The 21,689-nt window shown below is 45.9% G+C and overlaps 1 protein-coding gene across 1 annotated transcript in view; it reads left to right on the top strand.

Moving 5' to 3' along the window:
- LOC105900637 (cadherin-2) overlaps positions 1–21,689 on the top strand; it is a 61,614-nt gene that overhangs the window by 27,523 nt on the left and 12,402 nt on the right. Inside the window, exons 3-11 of the mRNA XM_031563332.2 lie at positions 10,637–10,857; positions 15,004–15,177; positions 15,687–15,842; positions 16,950–17,094; positions 17,396–17,568; positions 19,211–19,348; positions 20,034–20,219; positions 20,698–20,951; positions 21,299–21,441. Of these exons, the coding sequence (XP_031419192.1) occupies positions 10,637–10,857; positions 15,004–15,177; positions 15,687–15,842; positions 16,950–17,094; positions 17,396–17,568; positions 19,211–19,348; positions 20,034–20,219; positions 20,698–20,951; positions 21,299–21,441 (1,590 nt within the window). The remainder of the gene's footprint in view (positions 1–10,636; positions 10,858–15,003; positions 15,178–15,686; positions 15,843–16,949; positions 17,095–17,395; positions 17,569–19,210; positions 19,349–20,033; positions 20,220–20,697; positions 20,952–21,298; positions 21,442–21,689) is intronic.

Below are 21,689 nucleotides of genomic sequence, written 5' to 3'. Positions count from 1 at the left end.
TCTCTGCTTCCTCTTCCCATCTTCCTTCTGCCGTATTCCATTGCATGGAAACCTCGTGTCTTCCACTCCCTGGGGGTAGCGGGGGACCTCTTCTCTTTTGTAAGTATGGAGATCCCCTTTACTTTAATAGACTTCCTGCCAGGCAGTGCCACTTAACCTCCTGGGATGGAAGCATAATCCTTGCGATTTACAATTTGAGTCTATTTGCTTGTGTTTTTGGAGTGGACTCATTAAAGCAGACTTAGCTTATTCCCCTGGCCATCTCTTTTCTCATGGAAAAGGGTGTAAATTGTCTTTGGCAACAGCCACCACTGCTGGCTTCATTCACATGGTAAAAGGTGCTCACTGGCTGACGTTAGTCAAAAGGCATCCTTCCCTCAGTCGCGGGGAGGATCCTTTGTGCCTGCTGAAGAGATTAATATTAAGCCGCCCTCGCTCCTTATACTGTCGTTAACTCTTATGGCAGTGTCTGACTGTGAGGAGAGATGATGAGGCTGAGCTGAGTGGCGTGCCTCCCCAACAGATCAGGCTGTCAAGCACAGGACTCAGCCATGAAAGGGGTTCTGGAGGAGCAGCTCTCTGAACTTGGCAGCGATGCATTTGCACGTCCTTGCACATTTTGGCGGTAATGCGCGTTCCAGCTCATTTTTTCTTTTTTTCACACTCATCCATTAGCCCATCACTCACCCAAGTCTAATCTTGTTCTTTTTAGCACGTCTTTACACATATATACGATCACAACCCAAACGATTGGATAGGCTGGTGAAGTAAGTCGCTTGACTTGATGTCTGTTGTTCGGTCTGTCTAGAGCTACATTTGAACAGTCGCAGTTCTGTTTGCTAATTTGTCTGTGCTTGATTTCGTGTGCTGTCAATATTCAATCAAACTTGGATAATTGAGCATTTGTTTGAATTTGGTGCTGCTGATTGGAGTCCGAAACAGATTGATTGCTGGTTGACCATTTTTTTATTTATTTTTATTAGACTCATTAAATCTTAATGGAGAGTCTAAGCCATAGGGCTTGTGGCTTAGCTTGTTAGTGTTCCAATACTGCGGGAGTTGATGGATGGTGTTTATGAATGAATGCACCATTTAGTCAGAAGCTCAGTAGCAGCACCGCATATTCCTGCTTCACTTTAAACGATTTTGAAAGTTTTTTTACTGCCCTTGTTCAGTCCTCGGTTTTGTTTGTACAAAGCTTAAGAAAGCAGGGAAATCATTATGATGTTGCTGGCTGATCACGTCTGTCCTCATCAAAAATGTTTTTTAGCACATTTGCACTATTAATACCAGGGTGTCAATTGCAGCTGCATCAGAGAGTTTGTGTTGTGTTGTTTTGTATTTATTGTTGTTGTTAGTTGCTATTTTTTTTTGCTATTCTCTGTCTAAGTGCACAAGCAATTCTAGCTTTGAAGGAAAGGAACCCATTTTACTGTGAAGAAAGCCCTTTTATTTTGACAGTATGGAAACTGTGAAAAGAGAACCAAATGACCCCCAAGAGACCTCTTTAGAAAAAAGGGAAATAAAACCTTCCACCATTTATCACAGGCAAGATACCATACTCCTTCAAGCAAACATTTGCCTTTGACACTTGTGTCTTTTTTGTGATACCATCTTTACAAGAATGATCAAGAGTCTGAAATGACTGGCTTTGAAGCCCTTTGTTTTCATATCAGAGGCCTTTGCTAACGCCTCATTTCAGATGATCACTCACTGGCTTCTGATGATAGTACAGAGATACTCACTGCAGTGCCTGTGGACATAGACTCGGAAGTAATCTGTGACCGGGTTCAGTGGCAATGCCTGACAATTTCTTCAGAGCTGAACTGAGATGTTGTCACCTTTATCCCAGTATATTTTCATTCTTAACATACTTTTATATTATTTTATTAAGCTTCACACAGCATATTCCCTATGTTTGTATGTCACACACACAAACACACACAGTGAGCTTTTCAATGCATCTTGACCCCCATCACAGCCCCCTTCACAGCAGAGCTCCTTATCAGCTGGAATTCAAGGTTTTCCAGGAACCTCCAGGAAGACTGGATACTGTGGAGATAATAGCAATTCAAAGAGGAATGTCAATGTTTAAACAGTCACACAATGAGGCCAGCATTGCAGAAATATCAAAGTGTGTAGCTTGATCTAGGAAGATTTTTTTGTTATTATTATTTTAAAGATTTGTGGCTTAAGCACAAATGTAGTTTCAGAGTTTATGGGATCCACATAATCAGCTATTTGTCTCCACCCCTTTATCTCTCAAAAGAGATCACATGCAGCCATTAAATACCAAAGAGGGCGGAGTGCTATTAAAAGAGGAATGACCTTTATCAAAGTATGTGGATGTGAGGCTGACACTGGGTTCAACATGTATGTTCAGTCTCAGGGGGTTGCCATTAACAGGTATACATGATGCCTATAATAGACTACATTTCCCATTGACAGTATGGTTTTGATTACACAGTTACTAAAGCATGCTGATATGAGCCGTGGGCTGTGGAGACTGGCAGTACAGTGCCTGGCTAGTAATGGAGTAATGGAGTTTGATGGGATTTTCTCGACACATTATAGTGGTGGTCAAGGTCTGTCCAGATAGTCGCTTCCTCTTCAAAGCTAACTGCATCTGAGGGGGTCAGGTGCTAAGAAACGGCTTATAACAGTACCCAGTGTTGTTGTGATGCGATCCCCCCCATCCACCCCCACCCCCGTTGAAAAGTTTCGATTTCCAGGGAGTGAGGTGGCAAAGGCAAGAAAGATAGAGCGCTAAAGACTCTTTTGACGCCTGGCAAATTTTGCCCCTTTTAATACCCTGCTAAAGCCACGGTATCAAGCAGCCGTCATCAGTGCACGGAGAACAAAATCCCAGCGGCCTTGGGCTGATAACGGCGCCGGGGTGTAGCTTAGCGTTATCAGACCGCAGCCCCGCCATTTGCGATCCAATGACATAGTAATCCAGATGACTCGTGTCGTGGCTCAGAAAAAGAAGAAAACACGCAGATTTGCTTCATTTACGCCAGCGTCGGACATGCCAAAGCAGCGCTGTGATTAGGATATTAACACCTGCTCCTCTCTGCAAAGCACGAAAAAAAAAAAAAAAACAATCGACAAGAGGTTACGAGAAAGGTGTAACTCTGGTGTGCCATTACAGTCTCAGAACCTGTTTAAAAGCAAACAGTGGCCCTACATCAGTGTCACACTGATAGGTTAGTCAGGGTGTTCATTAAGTACTGTGGGGAGTGTTGGCAATCTCACAGTTTGCAGGCTTTTTTTGTTTTTGTCATTTTGATTTTGCTGGTGGATGTGCTATTCTGGAGAGGGGCTCTGTCAACAAAGTGACTGTGGTGCAGATGTTTTTTTTTTTTTTAAAGAGGCTAGCCAGCAGGGGAGAGTGCTCCCCGCTTTAATGCAGCCTCGGCAAGGCCAGTCAGATGGAAATGGAGGTGATTCTGATCCCGGCAGCCAGTCGATCTGCTTACCTTGTTATTGTCGTCAGACTACAATGTCTGTCAGAGTGCATCGGTGGCCCTTGGGGGAAAGCAAATGGGCATTGGTGTGTGTGTGTGTGTGTGTGTGTGTGTGTGTGTGTGTGTGTGTGTGTGTGTGTGTGTGTGTGTGTGTGTGTGTGTGTGTGTGTGTGTGTGTGTGTGTGTGTGTGTGAGCGCACTGCTAAATGGACAAAAGGCAGAGTGAGGAATCGTGGAATATCTCATTTATGGGCAAAGGCAGGATGCAATTCTCATGGGGTGTCAGTTTAGCATAGCCAAGGCCCCTCAGGTCTGTCTGCAGAAGATGGAACAAGCCGGAGAAGACATTGATGGGAGGGCAACGTGGTGAATGTGTAATGTAGCTTTTGATGTGTAAGGTGAGGGCTTGAGGGCTAAAAATGCCATGCCTATGTCAGAGAAAATGACAAAATAGTATTCTCATTTCACTAATTGCAAGAAATTGTTTGTTTTATTGTTGTTGAAAGTGCTAGAGCTGGGCAACTTCATACGGTATACCGATATACTTTCAAACAAGATATTGGATGAGACAATACCGTTTATACCGATATAGTTTGATGTTGCGGTACATAACTTGTTTTTTCTGCCAGTGTTTGCTCCTCTTTGTCTCATTCCTCACATTCTCCGCACAACCCCACCCCTAACTCTCCCTCTGTGTCTGCGGAGATCCCTCTAGACCCCATGGTGGCCAGCAATGGCAGTTCTATATTTCACTGTAACAGCCGTCCGTCATGTTTCCATAAATGTAAGAGTTGTAAACGGTATCGACTTATATCTACTTCAGACCCGTGAGTAGACATTGAGTAGACACAATATCTATGGATCTATATAACTTTTCACGTTTTTACATTGTATCAGTGTCACCTCTGTGCCAGTCACCAACACGAGAAAGTGGAGGGTTCTGTTTAGTGTTAAATAGCGCATGTTTAGGTAGTCTATGAACCATTCACCCACAATTTGTATCTTTTGATACCGTTTTTCTGTGTATATCCCTCTGCAAAACAACTCAGAATGTAGCCGTCTCTCTTATAATGTATCAACTATCATCGAAATAGCTGCATGGAAGCGGCCACATCTGTCCAGTCAAGAAGGGACTCAATCGCTATTGGAAACTGAACTTACTTTCTGTGTTGGGTGACACAAACACTAAAGTCAGTTACAACATTAACTGGTGATTGCTGTGCTTTGCCTACTGCAAATTTTGTCGGTGGTTAGGTGAATAAAGGTATGTGTTTGATGGCAGATTATAATCACACAGGGTTATAACACATCACTTTTTCACGGTATGTGTAATGTGAAATCAGTGTCACTACAATAGTCAATAAATGTCATACCATTAAAAAGATCTGATTCTTATCTTTTAATTGACAACTTGTAATTGTTTAATTAATTTAAGTATTTCAATATTTCTTTGATTTTCCAGGAATCAGCAGCAGTGTTTTAGAACTTTGCTGGTGTCTGTAGGGTTAAAACCTGTAATTGTACTCTATTTGAATCTGTTGTTTAGTCTGTTGTTGTTGAAAACAACTGAAGAAGCATTCTCAGAGATAGGTATTTCTGTGTGATATAAATCATTAGCCTAAAAATACCAGAATATGATTTTTTTCATATTGACCAGCCATAGAAAGTGCCCTTAAATGGTTCCTCAGTAGAAATGTAATTGAATGTGTCAAAATGTGCGCTCTAAGAACAAGACCTTTTGACAGAATAGGGAAATAACATGATGTGAAATGTTTGTTTCGATGCTTACCAGCCTTTTAATGAAAAAGGCAGTCGAAGGAAGTTTCTCCTCAGAGGCTGTATTTTTTGGAAAATAAGCGGAGCAACTTGTGCCGTGCTTTGAACAGATTAAGGGAGTTAACTCTCCTCCAGAGTCAAATTGAGGGCTGTATCTCGTAGTTAACCGATCTGGATTCAGACGTAAGTGTCTGCGACTGTCTCATAAAAACGAGAGACCGTTTCCCTGCTCCGGTGGCAGCTGGTGTCTGAGGGGTGTCTCAGCAGGCAGGCCGGGAGTGTGACTCTACGGTGGATGTGCCGCCTCTTGCATTAGATACCAGGCCAGCATGGGGTGGGGTGGACCAGATTTGGTTATCACTGTTCCTGAATAATATATCGGCTTGGGTAAGAGTAGAGAGGAGGGTGGTGGGTTGGTGTTGGTGAAGTTTGCCTGACAGAAATGCGAGCGTGGAGAGGCATCCTCGTCTCTGCCCCGGGTGAGGGTGAGGGGGATGAGGAGTCGCTGATGAAGCACCTACGCGGCGTATTTGGCACCTGCCAGTGACCTCACCCCCCAGCCCATTAATGGGCCTAATGTCCTGGCGTCGGAGTATGTGACGGGCCTCGGCTGTGTCACTGCAACAGCCCACCATGACCAACCCACCCTACCCTACCCCCCACCCAGGGACTCCACCAACCCAGCCTCGCCTCTTTGGTGAGCCAAGTGTGCCAGCGTGAAGAGTCAAGTGAGTTAATACACTCACAAGTGCCGCAGAGGGCCTCGCCATACTGCAGTCTGTGGAGGAGTTTGTGAAAGGCCATGTACCAATCTGAAGAGGACTGAAGCAGGAGTGTGTGGGGATGTGACACCAATGTGCTAAGAGGGTTTTTTTTCTATCTTTTTTGATAAAACCCTGAGCAGAAATGTCTCGTATGCTTTTTTTGCATAAACAGGGTGAATTAGCACGTTGATCTCTATGCCATTCTCTCTCTCTCTCTCTCTCTCTCTCTCTCCCCCTCTCCCTCTCTCACTTTCTCTGTTTGTGCTAGTCTAAGTTGGCTGTGTCACGTGATGAAACAGACAAAAGAGAGATACAGAGCTGGGGCTTTTTGTGTGGGGATGTGGAGAGGGGTGAGTGTTGGGGAGGGGCCGGGGGCTATGAATGGGCTCGTTGAGCTGGAGGTAATTTGGGGTTGGTGTGGGGCATTAGATGGGCCCCTCGATCTGCTGACGGGGGGCTTTTTTTCTACCTCCCCCCTTCCCCCTGCAAACAGTAGCCCCCTTGCTGCATCGGCATTTCTGAGCTCATCGAATAGCTCTTTATCTCTGCGGACATGACGATTCGTCTGACGGGGCGGGACGGGACCCCCCACCCAGGCCGGAGACAATAGGAGTTCCGTTTGCGTGCCGAAAGAACGCACCAGATAAATAATTAATTCTGACGCACAGGGCAAGCTCAGCCACCGCGATTGGTATGCGGCTGGTGCCGCTAGCTGCTAGCAGAGGCATGTGATAAATGAATAGACGCATGCTGGACATCCCCATTCATTATTATTGGAATTTGCAGTGCCTGCTGGGAATTTATTCACATATTGCCGTGGCGCCTCAGTGCTGGGGGGCCTCCCGGAGGTGTTAAGACTGGGCTACGAGCTCAATCCACACGCACCTTAGAGGCACGCCCAGATCGAGGCCGAGTGCGGGGCAGAGGTGGCCACAGTCATTTGCTCTCTTTGATTAAGCGCAGGACAAGCAGCATTTAGGGAGAGCTTTACCACACACCATGAAGTTTACAGGAATCTATATGTTTGTGAATATGTGGATGTGGTGCTATACACACACAGACACAGACACACACACAGTCACACACACACACGCACACACACACACACACATACACACACACACACACACACACACACACACACACACATACACGCACACAAACTCTCTCACACACACACACACACACACACACACACAAACACACTCCTGCATTCCTCTCCTCAGCTGTTAGAGCTACACCATATAATCTGATCTCCCATCAGTTTCCTTTGCCATAAACAGTAATGCTGATAGACATGTATTGCAATGATGATGCCAAATTACGTATGTGTGAAATACACACACAAGCACCCACACACACACACACATTAAGTCATGAAGCCACAAAAGCTCTAGATGACTCTATTGTGTGCCTACAAACACACAGACATGGCACACACACACACACACACACACACACACACACACACACACACACACACACACACACACACACACACACACACACACACACACACACACACACACAAGCACAGCATCCATAATGGGTATTACAGACATTACAAGCCTCAGAAACCACACAAAGAAATATCATCTCATCCACTCTCCCCCTAAGGCAGAAGTGATAAAGTACACATAGTTCACACACAAAGACATGTCCTCACAAACTCAAACTGGGCTCTAATAGGCTCACAGGGGAAGTAATTTCATCGAACCCCACAGAAATGAAAGCACTCCAATGGTTCTAATTGTGGGGGCTAGCCTGTGTCAATTCTGTGTTACCAAATACGCCTTGAACCTAAGAGCACCGCATGCTTTTTATTCACAGAGACTCACCTGTGGGTATTTGGAAACGAATGGAAGGGAATGAAAACTTGCTAGCAGTCCGCGTCATCTGAATGTACTGGATATCTAGGCTATACCGGCTGATTCTGTACACAGTTTATAGCCCTAGATGTTGATTTGTGTACTTCCTGAGTGAGATAGAGAGAAGGGGGCGGGAGGTAGAATGTTATTAGAGTGTTTTGCTTTGTGTCAGCCCTTACATTGATCAAGGTGAATTGGGATTAAATGGATAAAGATATGAAGGGCAGAAAGATCCCATCTCTCCCATGAAATGAATCCATTCTCCTGCTAAAGAAAAACACACACTTCCTTTGGGAACAACACCGTTTGAATACTCACCTGCGTCCCCATTTGTTTACATTATTTTCCTCAATCTACGGATATGTGTCCAAAAAGGCACACGAGTCAGCAGCACCACGCTCTGGGTGTGGGAATGCCACTGACTTCAGACCCTTCAGGTGGCTGCAGGAGAAATGCCATGTGCTGATGAAGGTCACCAGCCCCAGGCTGCCTTGCGCTTGTTTCAAACGCTGCTGTAAAAAAAAAAAAGGGAAAGTTAATTGGATGGCCGGGGCCAGCCTGAACAGAGCCAGTGATGCAGGAACAGTCGATATATATGCAGAGGGCTTCACATGGGCACAAAGAATGTGTCCACAGCATGCCCCGTCCATGATGGTAATGGCCTTTCATCACCATGCAGATGAGTGGAGCTGCTGTAGAACTGCCTCAGATAGACGTGGTATTACATATGCATTATGCCCTTTCTTCGAAACACAAAACAGCAAATGTAATGGGAAGTGCCCTGAATTGATGAACTATTTTTTTTTTTTTATCTTAACCATCAAGGAAACTAGAATTGCGTTTCTATTCATTTGGTAGAGAACGCTTGCAGCTTGAGTGTCGTTTCTTTTGTTCTCAAATCTTAGAGTGTGTATAAAGCAGGTGTGTATTCACTGATCACCTCTTTGGTTTCCACTTTTCTGTCTGTCTGAGAGTGCGAATGTGTGAAATGCGGCGGGTTTGTTTTGAGAGAAAAGCCTGATTTTCCCCCCTCAGGGTGCAGACTGTGTGTCAGCTGTAGGAGGTGCGAGACCAAACAATTTCATGTTTTTTCAACTTCTGATCTTTACCACCCTTCTATCCAAGGCCATTTTAGTATTCCCACTGTTGTTTTTACGAGACAAGATTTATTTTTAAGTTTGGATATGAACAAATCTCTTTATGAGATTCAGCCCCTTTTTGTCTCAGTAAACTGTGATTGGTAATTGGTTTTGTTTTGTATAATTTTCAAGACACACTTTTCTATTCATTCATTCAAAATGAGCTAAATTACTGTTACTCTGGGGTTGAAAAATACACAGATTCTGAAATACATTATAGTGGGTGGAATTCCTTTTATTTTAATTTAATTTAAGCTATTTTTGTAGTTCATTTTCTGGGCTTGTCCAGCCTTATTTATTGAGGACTGGAGAGATAAGACAGAAAGTGAATTGTAGAGATATGGGGAATGGGCTCGAGAAATAACCTCAGGCTGGACTCAAACCTGGGTCCTGGAGGGCACCTGACCCGTATATGGTGCCATACGCCGACTCTACAGCTTCCACCCAAAGCTAATTTCATTGAATTAATTTGATTACATTTCTCAGCATTTCTCTGTTTTTTTAAAGAATTTGAAATTAGTTTTCTTCTCATGGTACCTGGTATTTCCACAAAGTCAATCATGAGCTCAAACTCTGAGCAGCAGCTCCAGCAGCTCCAGATTCACTTCAGTAAAACATGGTGGCTCACTGTGGAGGGACCACAGAGCTCTTGTGAATAGATGCAGTCACTATACTTTTAGCTGCTTTGGCATGATAAGAGTTGAGGCACGGTCACAGCACATGTAAGTCTGTGCGCCAAATCACTGCAAACAGCAGGGAAAGCAGGCCAAGGACAGCTCACAGTGTGTGTGTGTGTGTGTGTGTGTGTGTGCGTGTGTGCGTGTGTGTGTGTGTACATGTGTGCAGTAGAACAGATTGACAGGGAAGTATATTAGGCATTTCAGGAGGTTCAGCTTCATAGCCACTCACATGGAAATTGCATGGAGTTGATGTCAGACACCAGGTTGTCTCAGAGGACCACCTGTACGTGCAAGTGTGTGTGTGTGTGTGTGTGTGTGTGTGTGTGTGTGTGTGTGTGTGTGTGTGTGTGTGTGTGTGAATGTGTGAATCTCACACTAAGAACACAGACGAGAGATATCACATTTGGCTTCACAGCTACGGATGCCTGCAGGAGAAACCGTGCACCACCTCTGCCGGAGCGAGACTTTTAGATCTCCACAGTGAATTTATGTGTTTTCTAAACATTCTCTAATTTGTCATTTTTCTGTATAATGTCAGAAATGCTTTAGCATCTGAGGTCGCTTCATTGTAATGCAGTCAGTATCCTTCAGGGCAGTACATTCTTTTGGATTCACCGTCCCCCCCCCCCACCCCCCGTCCCCCCACCCCTTTCAAGCCATACCTGTTTAAAGCAATACCTTTGGGGCGCAGCCCAAAATCCATTATGCATGAGACTAGGAATAGTTGATTCGGTGCCAAGTCTAGTGCACAATCTGAGAAGGTTGTGAAGAGGCCTCTCTTTGTCTCTCAGCACCTTAGCATTCCACCCGCACCACTGTCACCGATACCACTGCTTTACACACACACACACACACACACACACACAAACAAAGAGACACACACCTCTCTGATGTACAGTGGAATAAAAATCATCTCCTGCTCTGTCTCTCCCTGTTTTCCAGTGAAGTTCCTGGACTGCAGCAGAGGTGGGCGGGTTCAATTCGAGAGCAGCGAGCCGGACGCCTTTCGGGTGGAGACGGATGGGGTGGTGTACGCCCAACGCAGCCTTCGCCTCTCCTCCATCGGGTCTTCGCCCCTGGTAATCAAGGCACGGGATGAGGCCACTGGCGAGCAGTGGCAGACAGAAGTCAGGCTGATTCCGGCCAAAGGTCAACGTGCGCAGGTGGGTCACCAAGGACAGACGTCTTCCTGATCAGCCTTGAGAAGTTTTCATATTGAACCCGCATTCAGGGCCACCAGTGCGTTAGCACACAGATAACACACTTGCACCCACACCCGGCTCCGCACACCTTCTCAGTCCAGTGCATTCACAGATCATTTGATCCCCTAAATGGTAACAGGTGTTCCATGTGACTGGATGAATGCTCCCCAATTAAAACTTAATGTGTCAATTTATGCCCGGCGCAAACATATACTCAACACAGCCAGTGGCTTGTGTGAGCAGATGCAAAATGTCTCGTCGTAAAACCTCGTTTCCAATCAGCCTCCCCATGTTCGAGGTCGTTATTGCACACTCGTTTCCAAATGAAATGCCCCCCCCTTACGGTGATTTAAGGGGCATCTAGCATCTGTTTCCAGGGATCAGAAAGCCAGGATAGAACATTTGGCTGCGCACATTCGCCTCTCATCAGTCACCATAGTGATTGGCTGCGAACCCCCAGCCAGCCAACCAGCCTCTCGACCAGCCTGGTGTTGCGTTGAAAGCACTTGTGAAGAACTCATGCTTGATTGTAAATACATTTCGCACATCGGAGCAGGGTGTATTTCAGTAATACATGGGTTTTCTCACTGTCATGAATGGTGTAAATTGCCAGTACTGCACATTCTCACTTGTCCTCGCCTTCCCTTTCACAGGATGAATGTATTTATAGACGGAGGAACATTTTTTGCATAGGGTAACAAATTAACCCAACACACACTGAATAGAAGTATGTCGAATCATGAAAATATTCTCAATTCTCAATATTCTCAATTTACCACTCTCTGAGGTTTGTTTTCATGAGCACTTTTGGTGTCATCTTCAAATGAATTGTAAAGGAATATGGTCATGTGAAGGACAGACAAACACACCTGTCGATCCCACTAGCCATCCACGCTATGTACTATGTAGTCCAGGTCAGAACAACCCACAAAAATGTAAGAAAATCGTTCACAGCATTGCCAAAAATATTGCCAAATGACACCAGTTAGCACATTATCTTAGCTTTTAGCTTTTATCAGTGCCCACTGGGCTGCTGGTAGTGTTTGTATGCTTTTTAGGTAGGTAACTCGCTAGTTCTAGACCAAAACTTTATAACACTTCTTTAAAGCAATGGTTTTGAAATTATACAGAGAAAATTCATACAGCAACACTCCACTATGTGTGGAAAAGATTGCTGTTGTCTTAGCTGCCTAGCCATTAGCCAGGAGAAGGCCTCTGTAATAGCAAATCATTTGAAAGCAGATAGCTGCAGTTCATGTCATTGGTGGGTGATCAGGCTATTTAAAAATACAACTTGGGTTGGCATCATTCATCGGGGTGGCAGTAAACAGCGTCGTTAGGCCTCGCTGCTCATTTAGCATAGTGTCTCCTGCAGGTATGTGATTTTAATGATATCATTAGTCATGGTTCTCATTCGTTTGAAGAGGTACATGTCACCACCCAGAAGCAATGGCTGAGGAAATGCTGGCACACTTACACTCTGTAATCACGAACACACAGAGGGGTAAAAATAAAGTCTGATTAGTTCCATTCAATTTGCTCTAGTTTTGTATGATACCCACAAGTGGAACCAGTGCTTACATAATGACTCATTTACGTTGCCATCACTGCCATCAGTCCTATCCCAGGTGGAGTAGGGAGTCCAATCGTTACCGAAAAATACAACAATCTTTCGCTTTTCCCTTCCAACAACAATTTTTGACGGATAAACAAAAAAAAACAAAGAAACTAGAAGGCCAAATACCACACATTGAAACATTAGTGAAAGTAAAACTAAATCCGTGGAGCAGGCCCGTCAGTCGAATACAATGTAAAAAAAAATGTTTAGAAACAGAAACCAGGTCTTGTCAGTCATGCTGCCAAACGTTTTATTTGTCTAGAGGCAAAATACATTGTTTATTGTTTAAAGGGTGATTTTATTTTTGTCTCAAATATAAAGACACCGAGACCGTACCGTTACTGTGGGCCAAAAAACGTGATACATAGCGAACTGTGGACCCACAGTACCGTTGCATCTCTAGTAATAACACAATACAGTGACTGATGTAGTGGATGGAACGGCAGTAAGACCATAGACATTCAGGTGCTGGTGAGGTGGTTGACCGACCCCGTGATTGAACTGAGTAGAGTGTAGGTGTTTGTGTGTAAGAGGGGAGAGGTCCTGGTGATGTATGGGTACGGCCCCAGATGTCCTCTTAAAATGCGGACGTGAAGCTCCATCTTTTTGATCAAAGGCAGATGTCGTCGAAGGCTTTATAGGGTAAATAATGAAATCTCCATCGACTTTTTGAGCATTGGGACGGTGTTAATAAGCGATACGTCAACATGAAGCTTGTCATAAATCATGGGGCGCTCACTAATCACATCAGTGATTACATTCTTTATTAGTGCCCAGTGAGCACAGCAACCCTGGGGGAGCATTTAAATCAATGACGAGTAGCGATTTCTTCATTAATGACCTCCAATATGGCCACGGCCAAGGCGACCATAGCACCTTAGGAAGACCAGGCTAATGATCGCAATTGTTATTCAGGGGCAAACAAAATATTGGTTTAGTCAACTGTTCTTCAATAGTTTGTTTTGAACACACAAAGCACTTGTCTGTGTGCATAAATCATTACAGTGATTCTGTACACTGTACACTCTACACTGTTCTCTAGAGACGTGTGTTTGGGACCGCATTATAGCTAAACAGTTAGTCGTTGACATCAATTATGTCACACAACCTGTTCTGTATTAGTTGATCCTAAACAGATGCATATTGTAGCATGTCACCGCTGGTCAATACATGTATTACATGAGATGTGATGAGGTGGACTTGAGGAGACAGAAGAGAAGAGAGTTCATATATGCTTTCAAAAGCATGTGTGTATAGAGGTTGTTTCAAAAGTAAGTTTGTGTACACACGTGTCCACACACACACACACACACACACACACAGAGGGTGATGAGGAGCCTCCGATGGAGACCTCCAGGTCTGCATGCTGAGCAGCACAAAAGCCCTACATCATTCATCATTCCAGACGCAGGTTACAAATAATTACCACACTTGAGCTCCCCCATTTTAATTGGGTAATAGATATTTCTGAGTCATGTCCCACCACTAACATGACGGACCCGCCTCTGTGAATTTCGGAATGTGTGGAAAATGGATAATTGGATTTCAAACATGATTAGTAGACACAGTCCCAACAATCCTTGAGATAAGATTGAGAGGTTATGGGGCACTGTGTGGGAATGTCAGTACGTAGCAGTAATTCATCTCATGTTTGCTCCCCCCGAACTTTCTTCGTCTGAATTTCAAAACAGAATAACTTTTTTTTAAGTTGGAGTCAGCAATCAGTGGCAGTAATTGATTGTGAGCGAAGAGTAGAACTGAAGAAATGATGGCTCCTCTCAGATGGTGGCTGTCATTTCAGTGGCTGTGCTATTTTTTTTTTTTTCATCCATTTTTCCGTTCAAGGTTACTTTGACTCTTCTGGCTCTACTTCAAACTGTTTGCTGTGGAGAAGCATAGGTAATTTGAGCCATCTGGGTATTTAATGTTCGGCTTGCAGGTACCATCCTCTTTTGTTTAAAATTGCATTCATTACAGCCAGAGAGGACTGCAAGGCGCCTCTGGGAAGCCATTCATTTTTGGAGCGAGCTGTGTGTGTGTCTGTGTTGGATTTTCAATGCTGATCAAATTCAAAGGCAACTACTGGACTTTGACCATATCTCTGGACTGCCTCCGTGGCAATTTAAAGTTCATCTATCCAAAATTATTTTCATGCCAATCGGCCCTGTGTTTGCACAAATATGTGAAATGCTATAATGTATGCAAAATATGTATGTAATTAATCAGTTCAGTCCATTTTTGAAAAGGGCATCGTTAAGCCTTCATCATCAGTTCTGCTCAGTACGTGCAACATGACAGCATCTTTCATCAACTGATCATCCAACCACCACGCCTCACTAGCTGACATAAACTGTCTCGTCTCCTAGCGCTGACGTGAGATCGGTTGGCGCCTGTGACAGGAGAGGGGCCTGAAATGTGCGGCGTGACAGGTCTGAGACCTCACCGCTGTCCTCTGGAGTCTGACCTCTGATCTCTCTCGTTGTTCTCAGGTGCCTGATGCGGAGCCGGTGGCGGCTGTGGCTCCAAGGCTGCCGGAGATCGTGTTCCCGTCGCGGCACACCGATGACGGCAGCCAGCTGAAACGCATGAAGAGGGACTGGGTCATCCCCCCCATCAACGTGCCCGAGAACTCCAGAGGGCCCTTCCCTCAGACGCTTGTCACGGTACGAGAGGGTAGAGGGGCAGAGATTGAGCACATTTGCACACATACACAGTCACACACACTATCACATTCATACATGTAGTCGGACAGTCGACAGACAAACACACACACACACACACACACACACACACACACACACACACTATCAGACATTCACACAAATGTAGCCCAAGCATACACACAAATGTAGCCCAAGCATACACACACACATACACACACACACAGACACACACACACACACTATCAGACATTCACGCAAATGTAGCCCAAGCATACACACACACATACACACACACACACACACACACACACACACACACACATACACACAGACATACTCGCACCCATGAAAAAACCCTGCCATCTGGCACTTGAAAATCACAAGGGAGAGATAAAAGACAGAAGATAGCTTTTCACACGCAGAACATCTTCATGGTGACCTACATTTGGGGGAGCCAGCACCCCCTGAACATGATTGAAATGACTCCTGACACCTTGTCTCTTGAGCAGATCCGGTCCGACCACGATAAGAACCGCTCGCTCCGCTACAGCGTCACTGGCCCAGGAGCAGATCAGCCCCCCACCGGCATCTTCTTCATCGAACCCGTCTCCGGAGAGCTGTCCGTCAACAGGCCCCTGGACCGAGAGCACATCTCCAACTTCCACGTAAGTCGAGCGCCCCACATCCACACAAATAATGCAAACCACACTAAAAAGCATTTCAACAGCTATAATGAACAATACAATGCGTCAAGGTAGGGAGGACAAAAAGAGTATAGTACGAATATACGGAGTAGCTCTTTTATTAAATGCCAGAGGTACCTGAGGTATTATTCCTCTTTTTTGCCGAAAGGCTCCGAGACGCCGCTCTCAAGGCCCCTCGCTCGTGCATGTTCGATTAGCAGAGAACTTTAAAGTGAAACAAAGTGAAGGAGCAGTGTTAGAGGACACACACGAAGTTCAGCACGACCTTCTGGGAATTCAGACGAATCAATTCCAGGCATCCGAGTTGGAAGGCCTTGGGAGTGACGAGGGGCGAGCACTAACGTCAGCACAAAAGCCCCCCCCCCCCCCCCCCCGGTGCCATGGCAGGAAAGAAAGGTGCGCTTCTCTTGAAGTCAGGCATCCTTCCCTCTTGCTCTTTTATGGTGGCAACAATAGGAGCATTGGTATGGGAGAAGCATACCTGCAAGTGGCAGACAAGACTAAATTGCAGGTTGTAATGGCTGCTTAATGGGCAGGAGCATTTCTCTGGGCCCTGCACTTTAAAGAGAAGTGATAAAGCCTCACATTCTCTCCGTTCTTCTCTCCCTCCCTCCACCCTCCATCCACTCATCCTATTCTTTTATGTTTCTTATCCTTGAGACAATGGGAGACAGATGTTAGAATGAGAGGGGGAATGCAGTCCAACGATAACATGAAAATCACACAAAAGTTCTGAGCCACACACACACACACACACACACACACACACACACACACACACAGGCCCCACACACACATACACACACACACACACACACACACACACACACAGGTGGTGGGGAAAAAAGAGAGAGAGAGAGGGAGAAAAGCTAGAGGTTAGCTTGTGGCTGCTTTTCTGGTCCAGGCTTCATTGCTTGAAAGGAAAGTACCCTGGTGGTTTCTGATTGGCTTAGCATTCAGTAGGTACGGCATGCTGTAGCTGTGACTGTGACTGTGACTGTCTGTGGGCGTGTGTGCCCACGCATGCCTATGGCTGCATTTACATGTTTGTACTCTCTCTCCATACAGCTGAGGGCCCACGCTGTGGACCTCAATGGCAACCAGGTAGAGAACCCCATCGACATCGTGATCAATGTCATCGACATGAACGACAACCGGCCCGAATTTATCCACCAGATCTGGAACGGATCGATAGCGGAGGGCTCAAAGCCAGGTAAAGTCACATACACACACCAGCGTCATATACACACACCAGAGTCACATACACACACCAGAGTCACATACACACACCAGCGTCATATACACACACCAGAGTCACATACACACACCAGAGTCACATACACACACCAGAGTACTGTGCATGCTCAAGTCCCAACTCAAGTCGGAATAGTGGAACAGTCACATAAACAGTGGTCTGGAAACAGAATGGCCTGTGGTGATTAGTCATACTCATGATGACAGACATTCCGTTGAAAGTTCATCTATGAATCGCCCTGGGTCTTTGCTTACCTCAGGGACGTCTGTGATGACTGTGACCGCCATCGACAAGGATGACCCTAAAACCATGAACGGCATGCTAAGATACAAGATCCTGTCCCAGAATCCCGAGAACCCCAACCCCAGCATGTTCACCATCAATAACCAGACCGGAAACATCATCACCATGGCCGCTGGCCTTGACAGAGAGGTGAGAGCTGTGTGTGTGTGTGTGCGTGTGCGTGCGTGTGTGCGTGCGTGTGTGCGTGTGTGTGTGTGTGTGTGTGTGTGTGTGTGTGTTTGTCTCTGTGTGTGTGTGTCTGTGGGCTAATATGTAAACTCTTATTCTGTGCTTGTATGCATGTGTATATGTGTTTTACAGCTTTTATGCCTGTGAGTGTGTGTGTGTGTGTGTGTTCTCTTGATGTTTATGGTAATTGTATTCGCATTAATAGTTTTTAACTATCTTTGGTGCCGCATAATATTAGTTTGATTGATCAATATTGTTAAAGTTAGCCTAGCGTGACTGTGGCGGCGAATTTGCATAGGTCAACCGTTTTGTTTCGCTGCACACAGAAATGGCCTTAGGAATATGCCATAATGAAGATGTGGGCTTCTCGTTGTTGTACTGATGTTCAGTGCATTGCTGAAGTAATGAGCCTCTCTTCACACTATTGATTAACACTGCCAAAAATGAGCTCAAAAATGGACTCCCTACCTCATACTTATTTACCCCGAGATGGAGAAACCATGCCTCAGCAAGCAACTAAATGTTGTTGTTTTTTTCTTGTTTGTTTTTGGTTCGCCTTGCTGTGTGGGTGTGTGTGTGTGTGTGCATGCGCCAGCATGCCTGCCAGCGTATGTGTGTGTGTGTGCACGCAGGCATGCATGCGTGGCTGTCTGATCTATAAATGGCAACGGCCTGCTTTAATTGGATTGCCTTGCTCAGTGAAATAAAATGTAAATAAATATAAAAGCGAGCGCTTGCAAGAGAGGCGGAGGCTCAGTGTAAGTCTAGTAAAGGCAATTTGGTGAGGCCCCCACGCTCAATCAATTCCGGTCCGCAGCCTTGGTAGTGCACCGAATGGCCGCCACCGGGAGAGTCATTTGCTGCGTCCCTTATTACCAGGGAAACGGTGTGCTGCCTCAGCGGCCATCGGGGCGACAGGAGCCATTTGCGAGCACCAGGTCCTCCTCTAAACGAGGGGTCTGATGGGAGCGGAGCAAGGGAGTGGGCCGCTACCGCTGCGCCTCCTACCTCCCCTCGCTCCGCTCCCTCGCCGGAAATTAATGAGGAATTATTGCCCTAATTAGTCCAACGACTCCTGGTTGGTGATTGGGAATCAGGTGGCGTGCCGGTCAGCTCAGCGCTGGCTGCGGCACCGGTGAGGGGAGTGTTCGGCACTAGGCTTTAATGAACGCAGAGGGGAGAAGCTCACATGCAGCCACCTATTATTTGGTTCATTATTCACACCCACTGCCAGTTTTAATTTGTTTTTGTGCTGATCAGCTCCTATCAGATAGCAGATTCTCTCTTAGGCTTGTAATGATATTGGGTATGCAGTGCTCAGAAAAATATAACTTGGCAGCCAGTGGTACTCTCGTAATGTGTCATGAATTTTCGATTTTAGCCTTAGATGTAGCATGTGTGTGTGTGTGGGGGGGGTCTATCTATCTACCGTGGTGGCCTCTGTGTTTGGTTTTCAAAATCTATTACTATTTGAAGCTCAGTCTGTTCCATGCATGATTCATCGGTCACAGCCTTTCCCTTTTTCCAGCATTTATGTAACATGTCATATGTCATTTTAATGACTGGTTAATTAAGTCTTTGTGTGTGCGATTTTCCCAATTAGAAAGTGCCACAGTACACGCTGATCATCCAGGCCACAGACATGGAGGGAACCGCACTGTACGGCCTGTCCAACACAGCCACCGCCGTCATCAGGGTCACCGACATCAACGACAACCCACCCGAGTTCACATCCGAGACGGTAAGTCACCGCAGCAGTGCTGGTTCGACACCACTGAGGAACTATTAGTGCTCGTCACGTGGCACGCCACAGCACACGGGAGACTCTGCTGATGGGCGAGGCAGTGATTGCCACATGTACCCACATGAGAAACACATGGAACGCAATGACCTCCTGCAGAGATTGTATTATTCACTGTATTCTTCATATACAATATGTAAAGCTTAGAGCACATATTATACAGTTTATAGGAGCAAGCACACACACTCGTTCGAAGATAGGGAGTGGTTCTCTGACACACACACACACACACACACACACACACAAACCAGTCCCTATTGGTTGCAAGAGTTATAGAGCCAGTCTATCCCTTCCACGAGCTGGTCCCCGTGTGAATACTGTCACCTGTCATATGAAAGCACTGAGCCATAAATGCAGGTATTTAATGGGAGAAAAAAATTGTGTTGTGAAGTATGTGTTCTCATTATACTGCCAATGTTCTGTAATATAAAGACAAAATGACTTAAGCTCTTTTCAAAGTCTGAGTTTAAAAAAAAAAAAATTTTTAAATAAAGTGCTTCCTTTCTTTAAGGACAGGGACTTTCAGAAGCTATTTGCAATTTGCTTTACTGTTTCACTGCTGTTTCACAAAGCATCCTTTTTGCTGCCATCACAGTAATATGAGTGCCATGTTTTATTCATGAAGTTCTACGGTGAGGTGCCAGAAAACCGGGTGAATGTCATTGTGGCCAACCTCACGGTGACGGACAAAGACCAGCCCAACACCCCTGCCTGGAATGCCGTGTACAAAATTACCGGGGGCGACCCCACCGGCAGGTTCTCCGTGCCGACTGATCCCACCTCTAATGAGGGCCTTGTAACAGTCGTCAAGGTGAGGCTCGGACCCTTCTGCTCTCTTGTCACATGTGCCCCGTGCCCAGATATTTCTATTTCAGTTTCAGCTGGAGATAACTATGTTTATGAAGCTTCCAGTAACCAGTCTGTTAGTGCGCTGCTTTAAGAATATTCTGTATTTATGGGGCGCTGTGCTGTTTTATATCAGTTTGGTGAGGTGTTGGTAGCCAACAAAGCGGTTTATGTGTGTCAGTAAAGTGAAGGATCAAAACGTTGCTTTAGAAACAACACAGCCTAATAGCGCCTTCAGAAAATAGGCTCTAGCGAAAAGGACTAGGTAACGGTCTGAAGATTTCCAGCAGACTAATGTTGCGGCTTGCCATTTGTCTCACTCCTTCTCTGTCATCTTACGCCTCCCCCTCCATCACTCTCTCTCTCTCCATCACTCTCTCTCTCACTCTCTCCATCACTCTCTCTCTTTCTCTCTCTCTCTCTGTCTGTCTGTCTCCCTGCAGCCCATTGACTACGAGATCACCCGGACATTTGTGCTGACGGTGGTGGCTGTGAACGAGGTGCCCCTGGACCAGAACATCCACCGCTCGCGCCAGTCCACTGCCACAGTCTCCATCAAGGTCCTCGACGTCAACGAGAGCCCCTATTTTGAGCCCAACCCCAGGACCATGAGGATGGAGGAGGGCTTGCCCGCGGAGTCCATGCTCACCATCTACACCGCCCTGGACCCCGACCGCTTCATGCAGCAGACCATCAGGTAGGCACCAGCCACACCCCCACACCCCCTGCTCCCCCAACCTTCTCCTCCATGCCAGCATCTTCCTTCTGTGTGGTGGAACGTTGTGGTTCTTTTTTTCCACAGCGCACACAACAAAACCACTTTGTGTACTAGAACTTCTCCCCCCCCCCTCCCACACCACCACCACCACCTCCTGACGAGAGCTCTGAACCAGCCTGCTTCTGGCTGCCGGTCAGCTCGCCTCTAACCTGCTGAGCCGGGTGTACTGTTAAAGATTTAGTGGGCTGCTGGGCCTCGTGGGAGATTGTGGTGATAAATCAAAGGTTTCTAATCTGGACTTCTGTCACACCCCCCCCTCTCTGCAGATACTCCAAGCTCTCCGACCCGGCCAACTGGCTGCGCATCGACCCCAATAACGGCCGCATCTCCACAATTGCCATGCTGGACAGGGAATCGCCTTATGTGAGCAATAATATGTACAACGCAACGTTCCTGGCCACAGATAATGGTATGTAACTCAATCGTTTCTTGGAGTGGGAAAAATAAGGTTTAGCGTCTCGGGTTACTCAAAGATTGGATTTACACCTCTTACAAGAGCACGGGAAACCTGCTTACATTTGTAGCGATATCATTACATTGTCGGGTGCCCGACAAACTGTAATCCTGAGATGCCTTGTTAAGGCTAGGTCAGTCAGGCTGTGATGTGTTAACGTTCAATAGAAGAAAAACATGTTGGGGAGGGTGGAAAAAAAAAGA

The sequence above is a fragment of the Clupea harengus genome, chromosome 25 (assembly GCF_900700415.2).
Source record: "Clupea harengus chromosome 25, Ch_v2.0.2, whole genome shotgun sequence".
In the NCBI taxonomy this organism is placed as follows: Eukaryota; Metazoa; Chordata; class Actinopteri; order Clupeiformes; family Clupeidae; genus Clupea; species Clupea harengus.
This window is presented reverse-complemented; position numbering and strand designations above follow the sequence as displayed.